This window comes from Saccopteryx leptura, chromosome 5, assembly GCF_036850995.1.
Source record: "Saccopteryx leptura isolate mSacLep1 chromosome 5, mSacLep1_pri_phased_curated, whole genome shotgun sequence".
Lineage (NCBI taxonomy): Eukaryota > Metazoa > Chordata > Mammalia > Chiroptera > Emballonuridae > Saccopteryx > Saccopteryx leptura.
In genome coordinates this window covers 27,746,088-27,766,498 of record NC_089507.1, presented here as the reverse complement: position 1 = coordinate 27,766,498, position 20,411 = coordinate 27,746,088, and the positions used below count along the sequence as shown (strand labels likewise).

At 44.9% G+C, this 20,411-nt stretch overlaps 1 protein-coding gene across 4 annotated transcripts in view; it reads right to left on the bottom strand.

Moving 5' to 3' along the window:
- Positions 1 to 19,079, bottom strand: part of KLF3 (KLF transcription factor 3) — a 37,521-nt gene extending 18,442 nt beyond the window's left edge. The window contains exons 1-3 of one of the 4 annotated variants that reach the window (XM_066387064.1): positions 18,760 to 19,079; positions 9,519 to 9,575; positions 2,034 to 2,129 (exon numbers count right to left, since the gene is read on the bottom strand). In XM_066387064.1, coding sequence (XP_066243161.1) covers positions 2,034 to 2,090 — 57 coding nt within the window. In that variant the 5' untranslated portion in view covers positions 2,091 to 2,129; positions 9,519 to 9,575; positions 18,760 to 19,079. Of the gene's footprint in view, positions 1 to 2,033; positions 2,130 to 7,030; positions 7,098 to 9,518; positions 9,576 to 15,781; positions 15,801 to 18,759 lie in introns of those variants that run through there. The other 3 variants (XM_066387062.1, XM_066387061.1, XM_066387065.1) reach the window with 3 other exon arrangements.
- Between the last annotated feature and the right edge of the window lie 1,332 nt (positions 19,080 to 20,411).

The window sequence follows — 20,411 nt, the reverse complement described above, 5'->3', positions numbered from 1 at the left end:
GGGGTGGGGAGAGAAGATAAATCACTGTAAAATATTTTTATTCATAAATGGACCTAAAACAAAAATTCCCTCACAAATTATTCTATACTGCCTTTAATGGTTAGAACACTGACTTGAATAACCAAAGACTTCAACCTCCAGATCAAAGATGGAATTAAAAAGAAAAAAGGAACAAAAAAATAATTAGAGAAACTTCATTGTAAGGATTGACACTAACTTTTGGTGAAACAATCTAATTTATGCAAGCATTTAATGAAGTTCAAAACTTGAGCATGAAAGAGAACGAGACCATTAATTGCAAAAATACTTCTATATAGTCTAAGTCCATGTATTAATGTTACAGCATTACAAGCACACTGTTATTTCAAATGCATTTAATTTCCTTTTTTCAGTTAAGTGCATTTTCTTGCACTTAATTATATCACAGCTAACTTAGCAATGTGGATCTTCATTTTTTGCTTTAAATTAGGCTCGTGAGCCCTCCTATCTCATGCTTGATTAAAGCCCGGGAAGTACACTGAATTGTAAAGTGCGTCATTGGTTGTTCTGCATCACTTATAAAACCAATCATACTCTCTGGTACTAAAAACCTACTCATAGTTCAAAGATATAATAAATGGAGAAATTCTATACCTTACTTTCCTCCAAGGTGATTATGCAGTAGTTCGGGGAAAGGGGTTGGTAAGTACAATGACAGCACTGAATAACATCAGAAATCAGTTCACTTTTTGATTAACAAAATTCTTATTGCTCAGTTACCATATTCAGACACTTGGTTATCCAGTTTTTACACTGGAAGGTAACTGTTACTTCCTTAAACCCACTCTGACTTGACTTTTCATTGCACACTATGATAAACACTTCACTGGCTTAGTAATAACCATGGCAACTCGGTTCCAAGGGCCTCACAGTGACCCCCATGTCTTGTATAAACATTTTTGGCAGGAACCCCCACAGCCAATGCATAAGGATGATCTAATTTTGCAAGCGTGTCATTACCAACCTTCTCATATACAACTCAGGCCAAGTTTTTCCCCTTGTGAATATTTTCCAAGCCGTGGAAGAAAAGAGCAAGACAGAGAGTGTTGTTGCCTTGCTATTTCATATTCACTAAACCAGAGCCCCTCAAGTCTAAACGACTCCCTGCTTTGAAATGGTCACTCAGGTCCCATCTCCACAGCACTAGCACTGTATCTATAAAAACGCCTGGACTAATGACTAGTCTCCGGCGGCTGAAAAGCATCTACAAGGGCCTGACTCACAGAAGGGCCAGCTTAGCACTAGGTGTTGAAATCAAGACAACGAACGTAATTCCTACCCACCCAGACTCTTCCAAGCGAAATCAAATTCCTCCTTACCGCCAAGTTCTTCCACTACCTTCTTCTCTGTCACCTCTCCATCACAGCTCCAGAGAGCTGTTGTCATTGGTTGTTAAGCAAACCATTTTTGAATGGAAAAGGACTGGGGGGGAGGTTCTTCCTTTTCATCAACTCCGTGAAACACACACTCTACACTAGGGACGCAAGGGAGTGTCTTTTTTTTCTAGTATTAAAATCATCTTGACACAGGATTTTTTGTAGGCACATTTGGAAATTGCTTCCTAACCATTCTAAATACAGTGCACAAGTTTTTAAAAGAATGTCCCTGGATGCACATTAATTAAAAAAGAAAAAAAAAAAAAGATCAGTCTAGCCTTTTTTTTTTTTTTTTTTTGCCATGACCAATAATCCTGAGAGCTCGAACCAAAAACTGGTAACTGAGTTGTTTTCATAAACCGACTTCTGTGGTGCCGAGGTCTGATCACATCTGGAGGGCTGTGGGACACGGGCCTTAAGGAAACGCGGACCCCATTTATTTACTACAGGGAGGCACAGTGCAGGGAGGACACTAACCTCATAGACCACAAGGGGCTCTGAAAAACCTGCCGGCAAATGCCTGTGAAGTACCGAGTAACTTTGAGGAATAACACGACACATGATAATGTGATTACCACTTGGAATGAGTAAGGAAATGTCCAATTCTGGAAAACTTACCACTGAGACAGGGTCCATGGCCTCTTGCTTGACAGGGACTGGGTCAAACATGAGCATTCTTTTAGTTAAGCTTTCTAGGGTGCTCTGGTGTTGGGCCTAGAAAACAAAACAAAACAAGATGTCCATCTAAATCCCAAGGTTACTTTAAACATAAACTAGTAAAAATAAAATATAATATTCCTTAGCCTCCTTCTCTCCTCCTTCCTTCCCTGACCCCAAAATGGCTGGAATTTGTTTCCCTTACCTATGAAAGATGCCATTTTGTATAATTAAAACCAGACTTCATGGTCATAAGCAGACGAGAGCCAACTGGCATTCCTAACTCAAATACATAAACCCTGACATTTCTGGAACAATATGTACAGCCCCTTCCGAGCAGCAAAGCTTCTTTAAGACTGTAGTGCAACTCAACAGAGGTTCACATTATACGTGCATGTTACACACTTTTCCTTTTCCACTCAGAAAAATCAGGAAAAAAGGAAGACAGCAAAAAACAAACAAACAAAAAACCTAGACCCAACCATCATTAATATTAATAGTTTTGTATTTATCCTTCCAAACTTTTAAAAATGGGATTATAGTATGCACTGAATTTAGTATCAATAATTTCACTGGACAATTTATTGTGAAAAATTTTCTTTTTGATAATTATGGTTCTGCACCATCAAATTTGGTGTGCCACATCAGTTTACATAAATTATTCCTTTTTATTGGGCACTTAGGTTGCTATATTTTTACCATTATAGAGAGCAATGAAGATCTTTATAGTTACATCCTCCTGCACATACTTAATTTTTAAAATAAGTTTTAGTATTAGGTGACAAATGTGTACATTTTCCAAAGCATGTGATGTATCACCCAGCAAAGGTGCTCTATTATTTCTATCAATTAAATAGAACCTGTTTCCTAATATTTCTACCAGCAACATGTATTTACCACTTATAGAAAAACAAACAAAGCCTGACCTGTGGTGGCGCAGTGGATAAAGCATCAACCTGGATATACTGAGGTTGCCGGTTCAAAACCCTGGGCTTGCCTGGTCAAGGCACATATGGGAGTTGATGCTTCCTGCCCCCCCCCCTTCTCTATAATAAATAAATAAAAAAAATCTTTAAAAAAAAAAAGAAAAACAAACAAAAAAAACCCTCTGCCAATTTATTAGCATTAAAATGGCAAATTAAATTACCAAATGAAAATGCTCATCTCTAGGCCCTAGCCGGAGAGCTCAGTGGGTTATAGTGCTGGGTTTCCTGGTCGGGGGACATACAAGTCAACCAATGATGGCATGAGTAAGCGGAACAACAAACTGATATTTCTCTTTCTGTTTCTCTCTCTCCTCTCTAAAAATCAATAAATAAAAAAACTAAAAACAACATAAAATTCTCATCTCTATTTACCATTTACATTTCTTCTTTTAAGAAATGTGTATTCAGGTCTTGCGGTGCCTCCATCTCTTACTGTTTTCTAACCACTTTTTACACATGAGGAATTATTAGCTTGGATTCACTCCCATTCTTGCAAATTTCTCATTAGGAAATCAGCTATTCTATAGCCAGATGCTTCTTGATGTCGCTTAGTCTTACTCTTCTCTGCGTCTATTGTTCTGCTCGTGTTATCCATGTATTTTCTTCTGTTCTCTACTAGTCCATTTCTAGCACACGAGTCTGCATAAAGCCAACTGCTTCCTTACAGGACAAAACATTCAGTCTCCTTGCTACTCAACTGCATTTCGCATGTGATGGCATCACCACCCCGCTACTGATCAGATAGTCAACAATCTGTTTCAGGCACTTACTATCCAAATTTGGTTTAACCGTTCAGTGCTTTTCTTAAAGGTGAGGTGTACACAGACCACTTTGGTTTGGGTGGGAAAGTGAACAAGTTCTAGAGTGAGTTCTACCTGAAGGTCACTTCCTATATTTCATTCAGTACTACAACTCTGCATCCCCACCCACTTCCATGACAGCAGTCCTATAGTATGCTGTATCCATGCTTTATGGCAGGGGTCGAAATCTTTTTGGCTGTGAGAGCCATGAACGCCACATATTTTAAAATGCAATTCCGTGAGAGCCATACAACAACCCGTGTACTTTACGCATTATCCAATAAAAATCTGGTGTTGTCCCGGAGGACAGCTGTGATTGGCTCCAGCCACCCGCAACCATGAACATGAGCAGTAGGAAATGAATGGATTGTAATACATGAGAATGTTTTATATTTTTAATGTTATTATTTTTATTAAAGATTTGTCTGCGAGCCAGATGCAGCCATCAAAAGACCCATATTTGGCTCACAAGCCATAGGTTCCCAACCTCTGCTCTATGGCTTATACCAGGGGTCCCCAAACTACGGCCCGCAGACCGCATGCGGCCCCCTGAGGCCATTTATCCAGCCCCCTCTGCACTTCTGGAAGGGGCACCTCTTTCATTGGTGGTCAGTGAGAGGAGCATAGTTCCCATTGAAATACTGGTCAGGGCCCTGGCCGGTTGGCTCAGCGGTAGAGCGTCGGCCTGGCGTGCAGGGGACCCGGGTTCGATTCCCGGCCAGGGCACATAGGAGAAGCGCCCATTTGCTTCTCCACCCCCACCCCCTCCTTCCTCTCTGTCTCTCTCTTCCCCTCCCGCAGCCAAGGCTCCATTGGAGCAAAGATGGCCCGGGTGCTGGGGATGGCTCCTTGGCCTCTGCCCCAGGCGCTAGAGTGGCTCTGCTCTCGGCAGAGCGATGCCCCGGAGGGGCAGAGCATCGCCCCCTGGTGGGCAGAGCGTCGCCCCTGGTGGGCGTGCCGGGTGGATCCCGGTCGGGCGCATGCGGGAGTCTGTCTGACTGTCTCTCCCCGTTTCCAGCTTCAGAAAAAGTACAAAAAAAAAAAAAAAAAAAAAAAAAAGAAATACTGGTCAGTTTGTTGATTTAAATTTACTTGTTCTTTATTTTAAATATTGTATTTGTTCCCGTTTTGTTTTTTTACTTTAAAATAAGATATATGCAGTGTGCATAGGGATTTGTTCAGTTTTTTTTATAGTCCGGCCCTCCAACGGTCTGAGGGACAGTGAACTGGCCCCCTGTGTAAAAAGTTTGGGGACCCCTGGCTTATACTAAGATATTGTCATAGTCTGACCAGGTGGTGGCGCAGTAGACAGAGAGGGCCGGCCTGGGATGCTGAGGAACCAGGTCTGAAACCTTGAGGTTGCTGGTTTGAGCAAGGGATCATAAACATGACCCCATGGTGGCTGGCTTGAGCCCAAAGGTCCCTGACTTGAGCAAGAGGTCTCTAGCTCAGCTGGAGCCCCCTGGTCAAGGCATATATGGGAAAGCAACCAATGAACAACTAAAGTGCTCCAAGTATGAGTTGATGCTTTCCATTTCTCTCACTTCCTGTCTGTCTGTCCCTCTCTCTTGCTTAAAAAAAAAAAGATATCTTCACATACAATTATAAAAGTAACACTGTGTAGTTCTTGTGTTTTGTTGCTTCAGTGAAGAAAGCCTGTTTCTGGTCTCATGACAACATGTGAATATCATTAACTCAGCATAAGAACCTGACTTCAAAATTCTATTTTTCTGTATCACAGGATAATTATAATCTGTGAATACAATCTGATACCAGGGTGCTCAAATCAATGGTGCTATCACCCGCTTATGCATTCTAGCAACACCAAAACCCTAACAGCCAGTGAAAAATGGATGATTTCATAATGAAGGATGAAAACCCCTTTTGTGCCGTGAGATCTAACCAGTTCCCAGCCTAGCAGCTGTACAGATGGATACGATTCTAAAAATTGCTGTCCAGTGCCCCCTCAGTGGACCTTAAACAAAAGATGTGAGATGTGCTTTTATCAATGAGGTCAGATAGTTCAGCAGCCCTGACCTATGGCTAGCCACCCTCCCCCTAGGCCTTTTAAATTGTACTAACTCTTATATATCCACCCACTCCACCAACAGTTATTTTGATCCAGATCCTTCTCAATAAAAGCACTCATATTCTCAGGTGTATAAGACTCATGAATTGCAATGAGTTGCATCCAAACCCTGCCACGAGGCGACTGTTTTCACACGTAAAATGAGACCTCTTTTATCTACTTCCTAAAATCTTTACTCATGATGTTTTAGGAAGATAAAAGTAGAATTACAGAACCCAAACAAAAAAGCTTCTTTGCCCTCTAAATAGTTCATATCAACACAATTTTTCAAGTCAGTTTAAGAGTTAAAAGCAGCCAGTGTGCTCACTGCAATCTGATGTAGGGCCCTGTCCCCTTACAACGAAGGGCACCACCGCCACCACCACCACCACCGCCGCCAAAGGTTCCCAGCAGCTGCATCGTAGCCTGCATCCTTACTGTGCCAGTCAGAGCGGCCCAGTGGGATTAAGATGATGGGCTCTGAAGTGCATTTTGGTTCAAATGCTAACTCCACCATTTAGCTCATAAAACCTTCAATGAATTTTCTAATGACCACTAAATCCATGTAGGAATGAATTAAACATTAACCTGCTATTTCTTGTATCGTTTAAAGACATTACTTTACTTTCATTTGTTCATTTTTATGTTTTATCTAAACTTAAGAAAATTAGTGCTCTGCAAGACTGGTAATTGTAAGAGAAAAAAGTCTAACATAAAACATCTGTTTAACAAAACCCGATTCATTTTTATTAAAAAAACAACAACTGTAAAGGTATGCTTATTTGTTCAGACTGTACCTTAGGGTAATTCAGTAGTGATGAAGGGATAGTTCTCATTAGAGAAGTTATTTCAGCTAATAAATGAAGAAGGAACGATAGGTTTACAATGCCTCATTTTGCAACTCAATAATACATCACTGGACAAAGAAAAAGTGTGCAAAATTAAAATATCACCATGAAGAGAATCCAACTCACATGTTTAACAGCACGTTGTTTCTAACTTGGTAGATTCTAAAATGACTTATACTTTTAGTGACAGACACAGGATATAGAACAAGATAAAGGACAGGCAAAGAGAATGACATAGGCAAAGAGAATGACATACCCAAATCTGTTAGCAAGAGCTTCTTAGGAGCTGGCGTGGGGACGGGGCAGCTTTATACACATCTGTGTGCCAATTTTTATATGAATTCTACAATGAAAACATGACAGGGAAAGTACTACAAAGGAACCAAATTTAGGAAGAGAATCACACATTAACACAAATTAAAATTTTGTTTATTTATTTGCAAAAAAGTATACTCTGTTCCTAAGGTGCTTTTTTTTTTTTTTTGCATTTCTTTGAAGCTGGAAACAGGGAGGCAGTCAGACAGACTCCCACATGTGCCCAACCGGGATCCACCCGGCATGCCCACCAGGGGGCGACACTCTGCCCATCTGCGGCGACGCTCCACAGCAACCAGAGCCATTCTAGCACCGAAGCAGAGGCCACAGAGCCATCCCCAGCGCCCGGGCAAACCCCACTCCAGCGGAGCCCAGGCTGCGGGAGGGGAAGAGACAGACAGAGAGGAAGGAGAGGGGGAGGGGCGGAGAAGCAGATGGGCGCCTCTCCTGTGTGCCCTGGCGGGGAACTGAACCCAGGACTCCCGCATGCCAGGCCGACGCTCCACCACTGAGCCAACCGGCCAAGGCCCCTAAGGTGCTTTTTAAATATCTGTATGTACTTTTGCCACATGTATTGACTATCTTTGGGTGAGAAACGAGGGACTTCAATGTCGCCAAAGTGCCTTCCATATAACTGAGAAACAGCTTAAACACTGGAAGAATCAGGGTCTCTTAACTTGGTGGTTTCAGTTCCCCACAAACAACTCAGTACTCTAGGGATGTTACTATCATTTCTTATGAGCTTAGTATCTTTTAAAAATGTTAAAAATAAATAAATAAATAAAAATGTTTTTAATTTATTGTTAACATGGTTTCAAGTGTCTCACTCAATTTAACACCCTCAACTCCCCACTACTATCATTTTTAAAGAATGTTAAAAGCTACAAGTGCTGCAGAAAATGTTACACAACACTGACAGCAATCTTAAGTACAACCAGTAGGTGGCGCGCTAAAACAGGCATTAGAGACTAGGACACTGGCAGTGAATTGAGCTTGCTAATACTCAGGGTCTTTAAAATCTAGCGGGGTTTAAGCCCTCAGGAATTCTGTTAACCATTTTCTGTAGGTATCACAGACACGAGGAGGCCCCATATGTGGTTCTGTTTTTTTCTTACAACTATTTTCCAGTCATAATCACATTTACATCTTAGTTGTATGCAGCCTAGCAGAAATATATTCTAAACTATGCAATCCCAAGATGATAAAATTGCATTTAAAAGAGAAAAAAGGGGCCAAAAACAGTTTAAAAACTTCTAATTTGTTGAGGTATTTAAAAGCAAAAATATAGAAACATCATCATTGCCAAGACAATTTTCCATAACTGGAGCAAATGTCATCTTTCCCAACTATGTTATTTTGCTGGGAAGGGCCAAGATAGCTGAATTTTCCTCCAAAAGGAAGAAACAGATTTCCCTTCACTCTCTCTACTTAGACTTCTGACTTTTCAGATGTTGAAATAAGGGTCAGGCTTTTGATAAAAGGAAAAACCTGCCTGATTATGCATTAAAAAGCTTCAGTGGATCACTTCCATGAGGTTTCAGAAGTAAGAGTTGGGTGTGACCTCCTATTCAGTCCTCTACGCTTTATGAGGGTACAAACGTGCTACTGAGCTTAGAAATGTGCACAGCCCTTAATGCAAGGAGGTTATGATTTACCAAATCTCCTCCGAAAGTCACTTGTCTTGAAGCTAGAGCATGCTTACTACAAAAACTTTATAAATGACTGCCCCTTCTTTAGAAGTACGAGAGACAGAGAGTATGAATGTGAAGAGACTGTGTCTCAAGCAAATTGCTTGGTGGCAGAGAACTTGCCTCTGATGGTCTCCTCTTATCTCATCTCCTTTTTTACGCCCTTGAAACCTTATTTTTCTTTCTTTCCTTATTTCCTCAAAGGGTCCCTGCATTATCCTTCCCCAGCCCAGCTGGACCTGATCTTAAGGCTACAAATGACCTGCCTCCCTCCCTCAGCCAGGTGTAAAGAGAAAAACAGTAGGATCAAACCAACACACCATCTGTAAACTGCCTCTACCCTACTCCCCTTCCTCCCAGCTTTTAATTCTCCTAAGTATTTAGATGTTAAAGGAGGAGGCTTGTTACCTCCCCCCACTCTTTACCTCCCAAAGGAACTTCAGGGAAAAAAGGAAAGAGGAAAAAAAAAAAAACTCAATACACCCCCACCCCCCATCTCTCTCTGTGTGTAATTCTTGGCCAGGAAGACCAGGGCAGGCAAGCAACATCCCTGTAGCTAAACTTCCTTTCCAAAGAAACTTTTCTTTCTTCACTTCTGTACCCAAACGCTTCAAGCTCCCGAGGAGCTGAATATTTAATAGCAGTTGCTCCGGCCAGAAATACAAGGGGCCAGGCAACAGACGTCAGTAGGCATTTTGAAGTTGGAGGCTCTCTGCAGAGCAGCCGAGCGCTGGCACCTACCTGGAAGTGTGTCCCGCTTTCATAGCACTGGCCGGCTCGCACCTACCTCAGTCTTCTCTAGTTGGGTTGAAAGGAAAAAAAAAAAATCCATGGAATGTTTCTAAATCTTTGCCCCTCATAAATTAGTTATTTTGCATCAAAATGTTTTTGTAAATGGTAAAGAAGTTAATTATTTAGTTTCAGATTAAATAGAATGATCCCGGGAGCAAACAATCCGCCCTCTCTCCTCTCTGGCTAACAAGCCACCCAATTTTACTTTCCTGCCTCCACCCATCTGCTCCACCCTATGGCCAGTTGCCAAGGCAAGTCCAACTTGTCCAAACAGGACATGGCTTCAGATAAGATTCTGCCCACACCCTGTACTTCGGAAAGACCGAGTGAAGCAATTGATTTTGCATGTAAATAAGGACAGGTGCAAAGGTAACAACTAAGCAAAATCTCTCCACTTTTGCAGGAGGAGGCCCAGCAAAGCAGGGGTGGGGCTGGGGCGGGGGACCCAACCCATACCCTGTAGGTAAACTCGCAAGTTCACAGCCACCTGGTCAGTAGCATTCCAGACCTTTCTGAAAGAAATTTTAGCAAACCCTAATCATTTTCCCTACTAAGGTTACACACCTGGTTTCCTTCTTTAGGCTGATAATTTTGTATTTTAGTTTTAAGGGCAAGCAACCCAGGATAAATTGAAAAATTCCCATGATGCATAATCCTGCTGTGTACATATCTTAAAAGGCCTGCCTAAGCCCTGGCAACTCTCTTCTGTGCAGCGTTATATAATCAAATCCAGAAGGACCGTGTGAGGCCAGGCTGCCTCTCTGCTGGTGCCCTATCACTGGGGACCCACCCGACTCCACCCAAAGGGGCCTCCACCCAGGGAGCCCCACCCTGGAGGGAGTGGGAAGCTGGGAGGGACCAGTTGGCTCCACTCAGCAGCCAGTTCCTGGAAACTCTGGCCTCAGCAGTGATGGCTGGAACCTTAAAAATAACCAGAAAGAATTGTCAGGGTGGTGGTAATTCCCTGGGCTTCTGAAGATTCTCCATTATAAAAGTTTATCTCATAGTGCCCCAGAACCTTTGGCTATGAACCATGAGCTAAACTGCTCTCTCCTTTCAAAAGTAAACGAAAAAAGCATTTGAACCACTGCTCTGTAAGAGAATTAATTCATGTAAGAGAATTAATTCAAATCCAAATCCTCCTCTTCCTCGCTCCCGCCTCAGGAACGCTGCCCGCCTGCCACCCCCACCTCCTCCCATTTGCCTTGTTTTCTGGTCATCAAGCACAGAAACCTTGCAGGCCTTCTTCACCAACTTTTCTTCCCCTCACTGCTCTTGCCATGGAAGGCCAGGCCCTAGGTGCCTCAGGACTCTGTTCCTGGGGTTTCTCCTCCACTGGTCTCCCCACCTCCTGCTCCTTGGCCCCTCCAATCCATCCCAATCCCCTTGCCACCCACATTTCTCAAAGCCCTCTTCTCACTGGCTTTCCTAAGCTCACAAACCTTTCTCCCTCCAACAGGATCCCCAAGGTTTGGGGAGTGGGTTCAAGTACCCGTGCTCGGCCCCCCTCGAACCAACCAGCTGCCCCCCCTGCTCCAAGCACCCTGCATGCTGGCTGCCCTGCCCCCACCCCCAATGCCTTTGTTCACTTTCGGCCCTGACGCTGGGCAGCCTATGTGAATGCCCCGTCCCCTTCCGGCTTATCTAAATCCTCCTAATTCTTCAAAGACCAGCTCAAGGTCCTCCCCACTCCGTGCAGCCAGACAGATCTGAGGCCGCCTTCTTACCTAGAGAGGCAGGCCCTTTTAACTGGCCAAAGGCATGCCTCAGGCCAGCACCAGAGCCCCCCAAGGACAGGAGTGTCGCATGCTTCCTTGGAGGGTGCCTTCCCACTCCCCAGAGGGGATCAGGCTCGTTCATTTTTTTGGCTTGCTTTTTTTTGTTTGGTCAGGCCTAGGAGCCAATATAAGAGAAATGAGTCCATGCTAGGAGTCCCACAGTCATTTCCCCTCCCTTGTACTTAATGGCCAGGAGGGGGACCTAGCCGGAAAGGAAACTAAACTTCTCTATACTAGAGTTTTTGGTCCTAACCTTAACCTTGCCTGTTAGGGGTCCTCCAGAGACCTTATTCGTATCAGTCTCAGAGAATTTTTAATTACCCACCCAGAGAGATCTTCTAAACAAGTTTAGTGTTAAGGTCTCTGCTCTGCTTTAGAGCCTGAAATAGAGGGGAAAAAAGAGAAGAGGCAACTTCATGAGTAGGGAGAGGGGGAAGAAGGGTACGCATGTATCAAAAACACCAGATTTTTTTTTTTTAAATAAAGGATACTTCCCTTGACCAAGGAAAGCTAGAGGTTTCCTGTGGATCCTTACCACCTTTATGATTACCTATCTCCAGGCGCTATTCTTTATATGGACTGTGTCACTTACAGCCCATGAGGTCAGCACTACAGTCCCATTTTACTGATGAGAACACTAGAACAGAGAGGGAAAGTAATCTGTCCAAGACCACACAGCTAAATTGTAGAGCCAGGATTTGAACCCAAAGAAGCCTGACTTCAAGGCTGGTAGACTTGGCACCCCACTCAACTGCCTCCGCAGGGGCAGAAGGCATCACTCACACCACAAACAACAATAGTGGGACAGCAATTTCTGTGAACAGATATACCCACGGGGCATATGTAACCGGGGGATAGTGTATTTACAGTAACTGCTTTCAGCCCTCCCAACTGGCCCCTGATGCCTACCCTCTCAGAGTGCATGCTTGGACACAAGATCAAAAGACACATTCTGAAGGCCCCAACTTAGGCCATTATTCTTTCCTAGCCAAAGCACCTGCAACTGGTCCATAAAACTGCTGAGAAAAATTGGCAGCTTTACTCAAGTAAATACGGAAATCCTCATAATAACTGTACAAAGGTGGAAGGGTCAGGTCCTCATCCTCATTTTAGAAATGAGGAAATGGAGGAACAGAGGTGAAACGGCTCGCCCAAATTCTCAGAGCTGGTTGGAGCTGCAGCCAAGAACAGAAGCGTGTCTGCCTGCAGACGGGCTCTTGCTGTTCTGCTCCAGTCTGCTCTGGGACCAGCTTTTAAAGTCATTTCACACTAGGGTCACTCCCTGGTCCAGAGGGAGTGGGACGTGCACAGCGCCACACTGGCCCGTGCGAGGCAGGGCCACAGGGAGGTTCCGGCAGGCAATTAAGATTTCAAAACCCCTTTTCAGGTTAGAGCACTCTGGACCGACTCCATCCTGTGGCACAACTAAGAATGACTGCACATAATTTGATATTAGCTCTAATGAGTAGGTGCTCAACGAACACTTGTGAGATGAACAGATGTCAATCTACACTTCACACATGCTAGGTTAAAATGAAGGGTGAGGGCCTCAGCATGACCTTCAACCAGGTGTCGCACATGCAGAATTTGCCCCAGGGGACCAGCGAAACTAGCCTGAAAAATCATTTTCTAAAACCTAACACACAAAGTAAATGTGAAAATTTTTCCAAGGCTCTGGAGAGACAAACTCTCTTGTTTGGAAAACTAAGTGGCACAGGAACTTGAACTGACTAATGAAAGCCATTTGGGGTGCAACGCGTTAGGAGGTACCAGGGTATGAAGTGCAGGAACAGATAAAGGAGTGGATTTCAGTAATTAAAGAACAGTAGTTAATAGAAAGAAGAGCGTATAGGCCAAAGGAGAAAAAAAACCCACACCTGAATCACAGGTCGCTCTCCAGGGTAGGTAGACACGCTGACCTCCACGTCCACTCGATCTCGTGTGTCTAGATTTGGCCAAATTCCAGTGATCTGGGTTAAGACTAGCTCCAGGCTGTCCCTGGAGATCCTCTGGCTTGCCAGAGATTGGTAACTATCTTGAGCATGGCTAATCTGGGCTCTCTGGGGTCCTCCTGGAAGGAAACACCCCCTTCATGGAAATCAAGGTAAGAGACAGACCCAGGATTACAAGGAATACCTGGGCTGAAGGGCCACTTCACTTGCTACGTTCTGTCTCCAGCTCCCCTAATAATTAGATGGGGAACATGATAATGTATTCCGCCTGCCAACACAATGGAGTGAGTTTCAAAAAGCTCCAGAAACCTGTTTTGCTAGCGAAAGAACTTTAATATTAAACATTCTGACTGAGAGATATAACATATACTAATAATTTTTTTTTAATGTTCCACTGGTGACATTCCAGAGAAAGCATAGAGCCTGTTTAGAGACTTTTTTTTTTTTTTTTTTTTTGCTTTGGAAGAAAACCACCAGTCCTAGTTCTGGTTCAGAAACTGTGTGTCTCTAGCATTGTGTCTCTTTTATTACTGCTAAATTTCAAGGAAGGATAAGGGGAGGTTTGGGGGGTAGGCGGAGGCTGGGCTACCTCCTTTGGACAATGCTCTCGCCTATCCGGGCAGACTGCTGTCTGGTTTCCTGTCTTGAGCTCTGCTTCAAATGACAAAACAGGCCTAAAAAGGGACAGATCTGGCTAGAAAATGAGAATGCTAAAAACCATCTTCATCCTTCCCTTCCACCTCACTCCAAGATCAATTCTGACTAGAATAATACATATTAGCAAAGCAGGTGACAATTGTTTTATGACTCTAGGGAGATAAATATTTAAACACAGAACCAATGATAAATGAAACACTTCACAAAGAAACCCCATTTCTAGAATAATGTAATTCCTAGTGTTGAAAAGATGAGGTTTTCCATATTTATTTTTCCTTAACACAACTAAGGGTGAAAACAGAGAGTAGGAAATAACCACCTCAGAAAGCTCTTCATTTTATAATAGAAATGTTGACTTGGAAATACTATATTAAGATGACAAGTATCTAAAGGGGAGGGTGGAGATAAAATGAAATTGAGTTTGGAATGATGACTTACATGGTCAAGAGATAAAACTATTGTTCCCATTTTTTTTTGTAAGTATAGTAACTTTCAGACTGTAATCTATTTTTCCTTATTTATCTTAGCATTTAGAAGCCTGCAGATTTTATTTCCCTGGCCTAATGGAATATATGAGACCCTAATCATCTCTATTAATCACCTACCCCTCCCCCAAAATGAGGAAGAATAAAGTGGGGTAAGCCAAATTTTAAAAACTCAGTCTACCAAATCTATTTGTATTGTTAACAACTTTGGAACTAAAACAAAAGAAAAAACTTGTTTCAGTTTGGGTAACTTACAAAGTTTAGTTTAAAGGCCTCTTGTTCTACAAGTCAGCTTAATATTTCAGTACACTTCTTTCAAAGAAAAAAAATCTTATTGAAACTTTCCAAAACTCCCATCTTTTTTCAAGGAAAGCTTATCAGCTGTCTACTATTTGATCCTAGTAGTTTTCTTAATATTCTATTGCATATTTACCCTAAAGAAAAATGTGGTGGAACAAGACATTAAAACCAAAGTACTGTTATCAATTTTTGGAAACACAGGGCCTGACTTGCTGTCTCAGCAATGCTTTCAATTTATTCCATTAGATAACAATGTAAATAATTCCTTTAGGTTTCAAAGAAAATCTAAAAATAATAACTTTAAAAAAGAAATTTGGCAAAATTCCTCTTTTCTAACTACTTCTTTAAAACCAAATTTATGGAGAGCCAAGAGAAAAATGTTTTCAATAGTTAACCCAGAAATTTGTTAACCCACAACTGACAATATGAAAAAGGGGAGGGTAGGTTATGAAAAAGGTGTTGTAAATCAAAATAAAAGCATTTTTCTGTTTTCAAAATATAATATTAAAAATTTCCAAACTATCCTTAAATGAATTTATTTCAATTTTTTTGACCTTTTTATTCTTAAAATAGTTTGGAAATTAGATGTATAAGACAGTAAATCCTTTGTCTTTAAAAGGATATAAACCTGGGGTTTCTTCCCGATATATCTTTGCTTTAATACTTTTTCTAAAAATTTCTTTCTTAACATAAGTAAGACTTTCAAGTCAGTCCAGGATGCCAAGACTGGTTAAGTTCTCCATCCAATTAAGCTTCCTATGCCTTGAGCGTCCCTTGCTAAATTTGAACAAGGATGGGCCACATCTTTCAGATAACACTCGACCTTCTAAACTGTAAAGTGATAATCCTGATCCAAAATTGACAGCTGCAGGGCAAAATGCCTATCTCAAAACAAACACTCTATGCACCTCAACACAAGAATTAAAACCAACCAACTAAACAAAAACAACCTCCTTTAGACTTCTAGGCAGTATGTGCACAAATTTCTCAAAATCACCATTGGCAATGATAAATTTTAAAAGGTAAAAGTCTTTATTCACCCACATAAACACACTAGAGCAAAGGGTGTATGTAAAAAGGTTAACTGACTTCTCATTATGACATAACACGGGCATCTTAAGCAATAGCAAGTGTGTAGAGACATGATAACTCCCTGGGTGGGGATCGGGAGTTTAGGGGCAGGGACCAAGGCCTGGTCTAGGCTACTGATCTACCAGAAAACAGCCTGAAACAGGAAAGAGCACACATATGCCACTTGGAATGTATGACGCAAACCCCAGCCTTGAAACAAAGAACAGGAAACAGCTCTGCTGGCTGTGCTGGAGAGAAAGCACAGAGAAACATTTAGCCGGCCCTCCCTGACCCTATATTCATGAGCAGCTGGAGTTTTTAAAGACAACAACAGGGGGGTGGAGGTGTTTGTTCTATGGGTGTGAATAGTAACACCAGCTTTATACAGGGGACCTGCCCTATTTACAAATAGGAGCTTCTATATACAGTAAACATCATAAGTGAACATGGCATTTTATCATATTCAAGCAACAGAGACCTTCCAATTTCTTTTGTCTCTTCACCCCCCCCCCCCCCATCCCAATGGCTGGTCTCTAGCCATGATCAAATTCTAGGTTAGGGTAATAATTACTGTTCAGCCTCAGAGCATCAGTAGGAAAATGAAGATAGAACACTTCTGTTAAGAATTCATATTACAATGGGGTTATCCCACACAACTGAAAATTGAACCATTTTTAAGTGTTCCTTGGCCATAGAACTAAATTCTAAGACACAAAGTGTGGGACAGCTAGAGTCACCTCAAATTTTCTGTCCTTTTCAACTGCGTAATTATAAACTTATTTGCACACAACTGCACTTCGGTACACACATCTATTAGAAATTCACCTTCTGAGAATGTGATCCTGTTCCTGACATTTATTTAATCCAAAATTGTTATACAGTGTGTAGAATATATCAGTTTTTATAAGACATGCTAAAATGTTTCCTTTCAGTATTTTTAAGGTAGTAAAATCTTTTCATATTCCTTTCCCCATTATTTATCTTTATTTTGTTAGGGTGGTTTAACTCAGGTTTCCATTATCAGAGACTTAAGAATCTGTGTGTAGACAGAACTCCAGGAAAAAAAGAAAAAAAAAGAAAAAGGCATCACTGCCTAAAGCAACCAGAAGATTGGGTTTTAATTTAGAAACTTTGCAGTGAAAAAAAAAAAAAAGAAAAGAAAAAAAAACAACCACCTTTCTCCAAAGCTATGTTGCTACGTTTTATATCTGACAAATCTGACAAGGTTTTGTGGTCTAAGCAGCTACTTTTCTTTGTTATTGTCACATTAGAATTTTTATACTTACATTCTCCTTCATGCAAGCCAAACGTTCCTTACAGTATATCTTCACTGAACTTACAGTACATTAGCTTTTTTTTTTTCCTTCTAATGATTCTGTAGCAAATCCCACTGCCTGTAGAAATTGAGATGTTTCTCTAGGGAGTTTAAATTAATGAAACATCTCATTTTAGGTTTCTCTTAACAGTCTAAGGTCAACTAACATACTCCATGTTTCAAGCCAGAAGAAACTTATTCCTCCACTCTTCCTTTAAAAAACAGTCACTCGCAAAATTTTGGAACGTTATTGCTATCAGATTTTTTCCCTGAAAGGTTAAGCAGATTATGATCTAGATGAATTTTTTTTACAAATAAAATGCTCCTCAGACTCATTCATAAAACACTCACAAAAGGACATCACAAAACTGCTCAGTGGAAAAGCCTATAATGAACAACTGCCCTATGCCTCACTTGGTTTGGCTTATAATTACAGGTAACTAAATCTAAAGAATCAATCATTGCAGACTCACTCTTTTCCCCATATACAGGACTCTATTGAGAATATAATAAATATATCTCTAAAGTGTCTTGGTGATCTTGGAGGAAAAACTACATTCTGAGTTAGTGAAAAATTCAGTGCAAAATATTTATTTTAGTGAAATACAAAAAGATGAGCAATTTTCAACATCCGTTTAACCTGACTTAATTAAAAATAAGTCCCATTCACATGTTTTTCTTCTACGTTGCTGTAAAATTTAAGGCAGAAAAGATTCTCCCTGTTATCTGCCAAAGAAGTGGTTATGACAATTCCAGGTATTATCTGCCATCTCCAGGAAAGCCGCTCTTGATCAACCCCTCGGTCTCCACCCGGCTCTGGTCCCTAACTGCAGGCAGCAGCCTAAAGCGATCTCCGCCTCCAGCCACGCTGCAATCTTTGCTCCAGGCACTGCGGCAGGTTCTCTCCGTGCCCCCGAGGAGGACGCTCCAAACCCGGCCAGCCCCGGAGGATCCAGATGTCCAGGGAGCTCTTGGGCTCCAGGACTGAGAATGGGATGCTGCCCCAGTCCCAATAGCTCCAAGTTTCTTCCCTGAGGGACTGGGAGGCTGTTCCAAGTTTGCTCCGGCGGGCGGCCGCGCGCCCCGTCCGAGAAGGGGGGCGGCGAGGGGCGCGGGCGGGGGCGGAGAGGAGGAGGGCGCGGGAGAGGGGGGTGGTGGACCCGGAGGGGGAGGAGCAGGAGAGCGGCCTCCGCGCTACCTTTCTCCAAACAACGTTGCCACACGCGGAGAGCACTGAGATTTGGGGGGCTTTGGAGGGAATCGCGAACAAGCGGGCGGGTGGCGGCCGGGGGACCACACAGGTGAGCCCCCGCCCGCGCCCTCGCTGGGGCCGAGGCGGGCGCTGCCAGCCTCGCTCCCCCGCACCCGCGGAGCCGCACGGTGGCTCCCCCCAATCCCACACTTTCAACCGCTGAACCCCGGGCTTCCTCCCCCTAGTCTCTCCGTCTCCACCCCCGGCTACGAGGAGCTGTTGCACTTTCCCAAGCCCACAGGCGCCCCCACCCCCGCGCTGCACTCCTAACCCATTCACTGAGCTCCCCCATGAAAACAAGAAAAAATGAAACCAGACGACCCAGAAAGGGGGGGCGGCAGAGTCCGGAGAGAAGGAAAGGTGAGGGAGAGGAGACTTACTTTTCGCGGCGCGGTGCTGAGCGCTGCAGAGGAGAATTAAAGGCCCGGCTCCGGGCTGCCCTGAACCCCGCGAATGCAGCAATGTCAGCGCTCGAGTCCGGGCGGCGGTGGCTGCGGCGGTCGCAGGGGACGGGGACTGGCGCGCGTGCGGCGGGCGCTGCTCCACTCGGCGGGCGCTCGCGCTGCGCTCCGGCTCGGGCCCCGGCTCCGCGCGGCTCCGCTCCCGGCTCCCCTCTGGCTCCTGGCACCGACTCCGGGCAGTCACATGACGCCGGCGCCGCTCGCTCTGCGAGCCTCCCGGGGCTGGCGGGGTAAGTAGAGGCTGGGACCCAGGGTGGGAGGGTCAGGGAGGGGAGAGGGAGCCGCCGCGGCCGCCCGGGCTGGGCGGGTCCCCACCCACTTGGGTGGAGGCAGCCGCCGGAGGGGTCGACCGAGTCACTCGCGCAAACACGCACCCCGCCCTGCGCCCTTCCCCCGCCACCCCCGCCTCCCGCGCCGCCTCCGCCCCGCCCCGCCCAGTCACCCGGGGACGGCCTGACAGACACTCATTATTCCCCGGAGCCGGGCGCCGCCCCGCCGGCCGAACCTGTCCCGCGAGGCGCGGCGCGGCCGCGGGGCTGGGCGTGCGCGCCGCGGTCCCCGCCCCGGAGCTCCCGCCCTTCGGCCCCCGCCCGGGCCCGCGCCCCCTCCGCCCGGGAGCCCGCGCGCCCCGCCCGCCCTGGACCCGCCGCCGCCCGAGCCCGGGGGAAGGAAGGGCGGCGCTGCCCGCTCCGGGCGTCACGGGGCAGCAGCCCGCTGCGCCGCTTCCAAAACACACAGCCGGGCTCGCGGGCGAGCTGCGGCGGGGGACCAGGGCCGGCCGGGGCCATCCATCATCCAGCACGGGCGGGCAGGACGGCCCCGGGCGGCGGGAAGGGCTGGGCCCCGCGGCCAGCGCGGCCCCTCCCGGGCCGCGTGCATACAACTCTCTTAAAGAAAAAGCAGGAAACGGCACCGGTGGCACAGAAGCGGGGGGACCGGCCAGATTCTGGAGAGGAGTGGCGAGGAAAGGGAGTGCAGTCAGGATGACTGAAACCCTCAAGTGGTCCCGAGCTTCCAAGGTCATTGCACATTGTTAGCGCGCTGTTTCTTTGTGCCCGGGGGCGCCGGCTCCCCTTCGTCGCCCGCCGCAAGGAGGGACGGCCCCGGTGGCGCACGCTGCCTCCTAGGATTTGTCTTTGAAGGCCTGGGGACCCCGGGAGCAAACTTCCCACGGGCCTGGCCTGCCGCTGGAACGAATAGGCCACCGGTAGCAGCCGCATTTGCTCAGGCGGGCCTGCTTGAAAACTTGGCAAACTTCGGTCCGGACCCTCCCGGCCGGAGGGAGAGCTCGGGGGCCGCTGAGGGCTTTGTCCCGCAACCTTTCAGTTCGCTCCGCTTCCCTGGGACCGAGCGCGAGGGGGCTCGGTGGCCTTCACAGAGCTCCGAGCCTGGCGGCGGAAACGCGCTCCTGTCCCAGCCAGGCCCCTTGGAGGACTTTGTATGGCTGTGGTAAAGAGTTCAATGCTTGTGGGTTTCTTTTAAAACAGTATTAATGTAATAAAGAATGCAATAAAAAAGAACAAAAGACAAATTGGTTCAATTGTTTTTAGTTCTGTATAATGTTTGAAAAC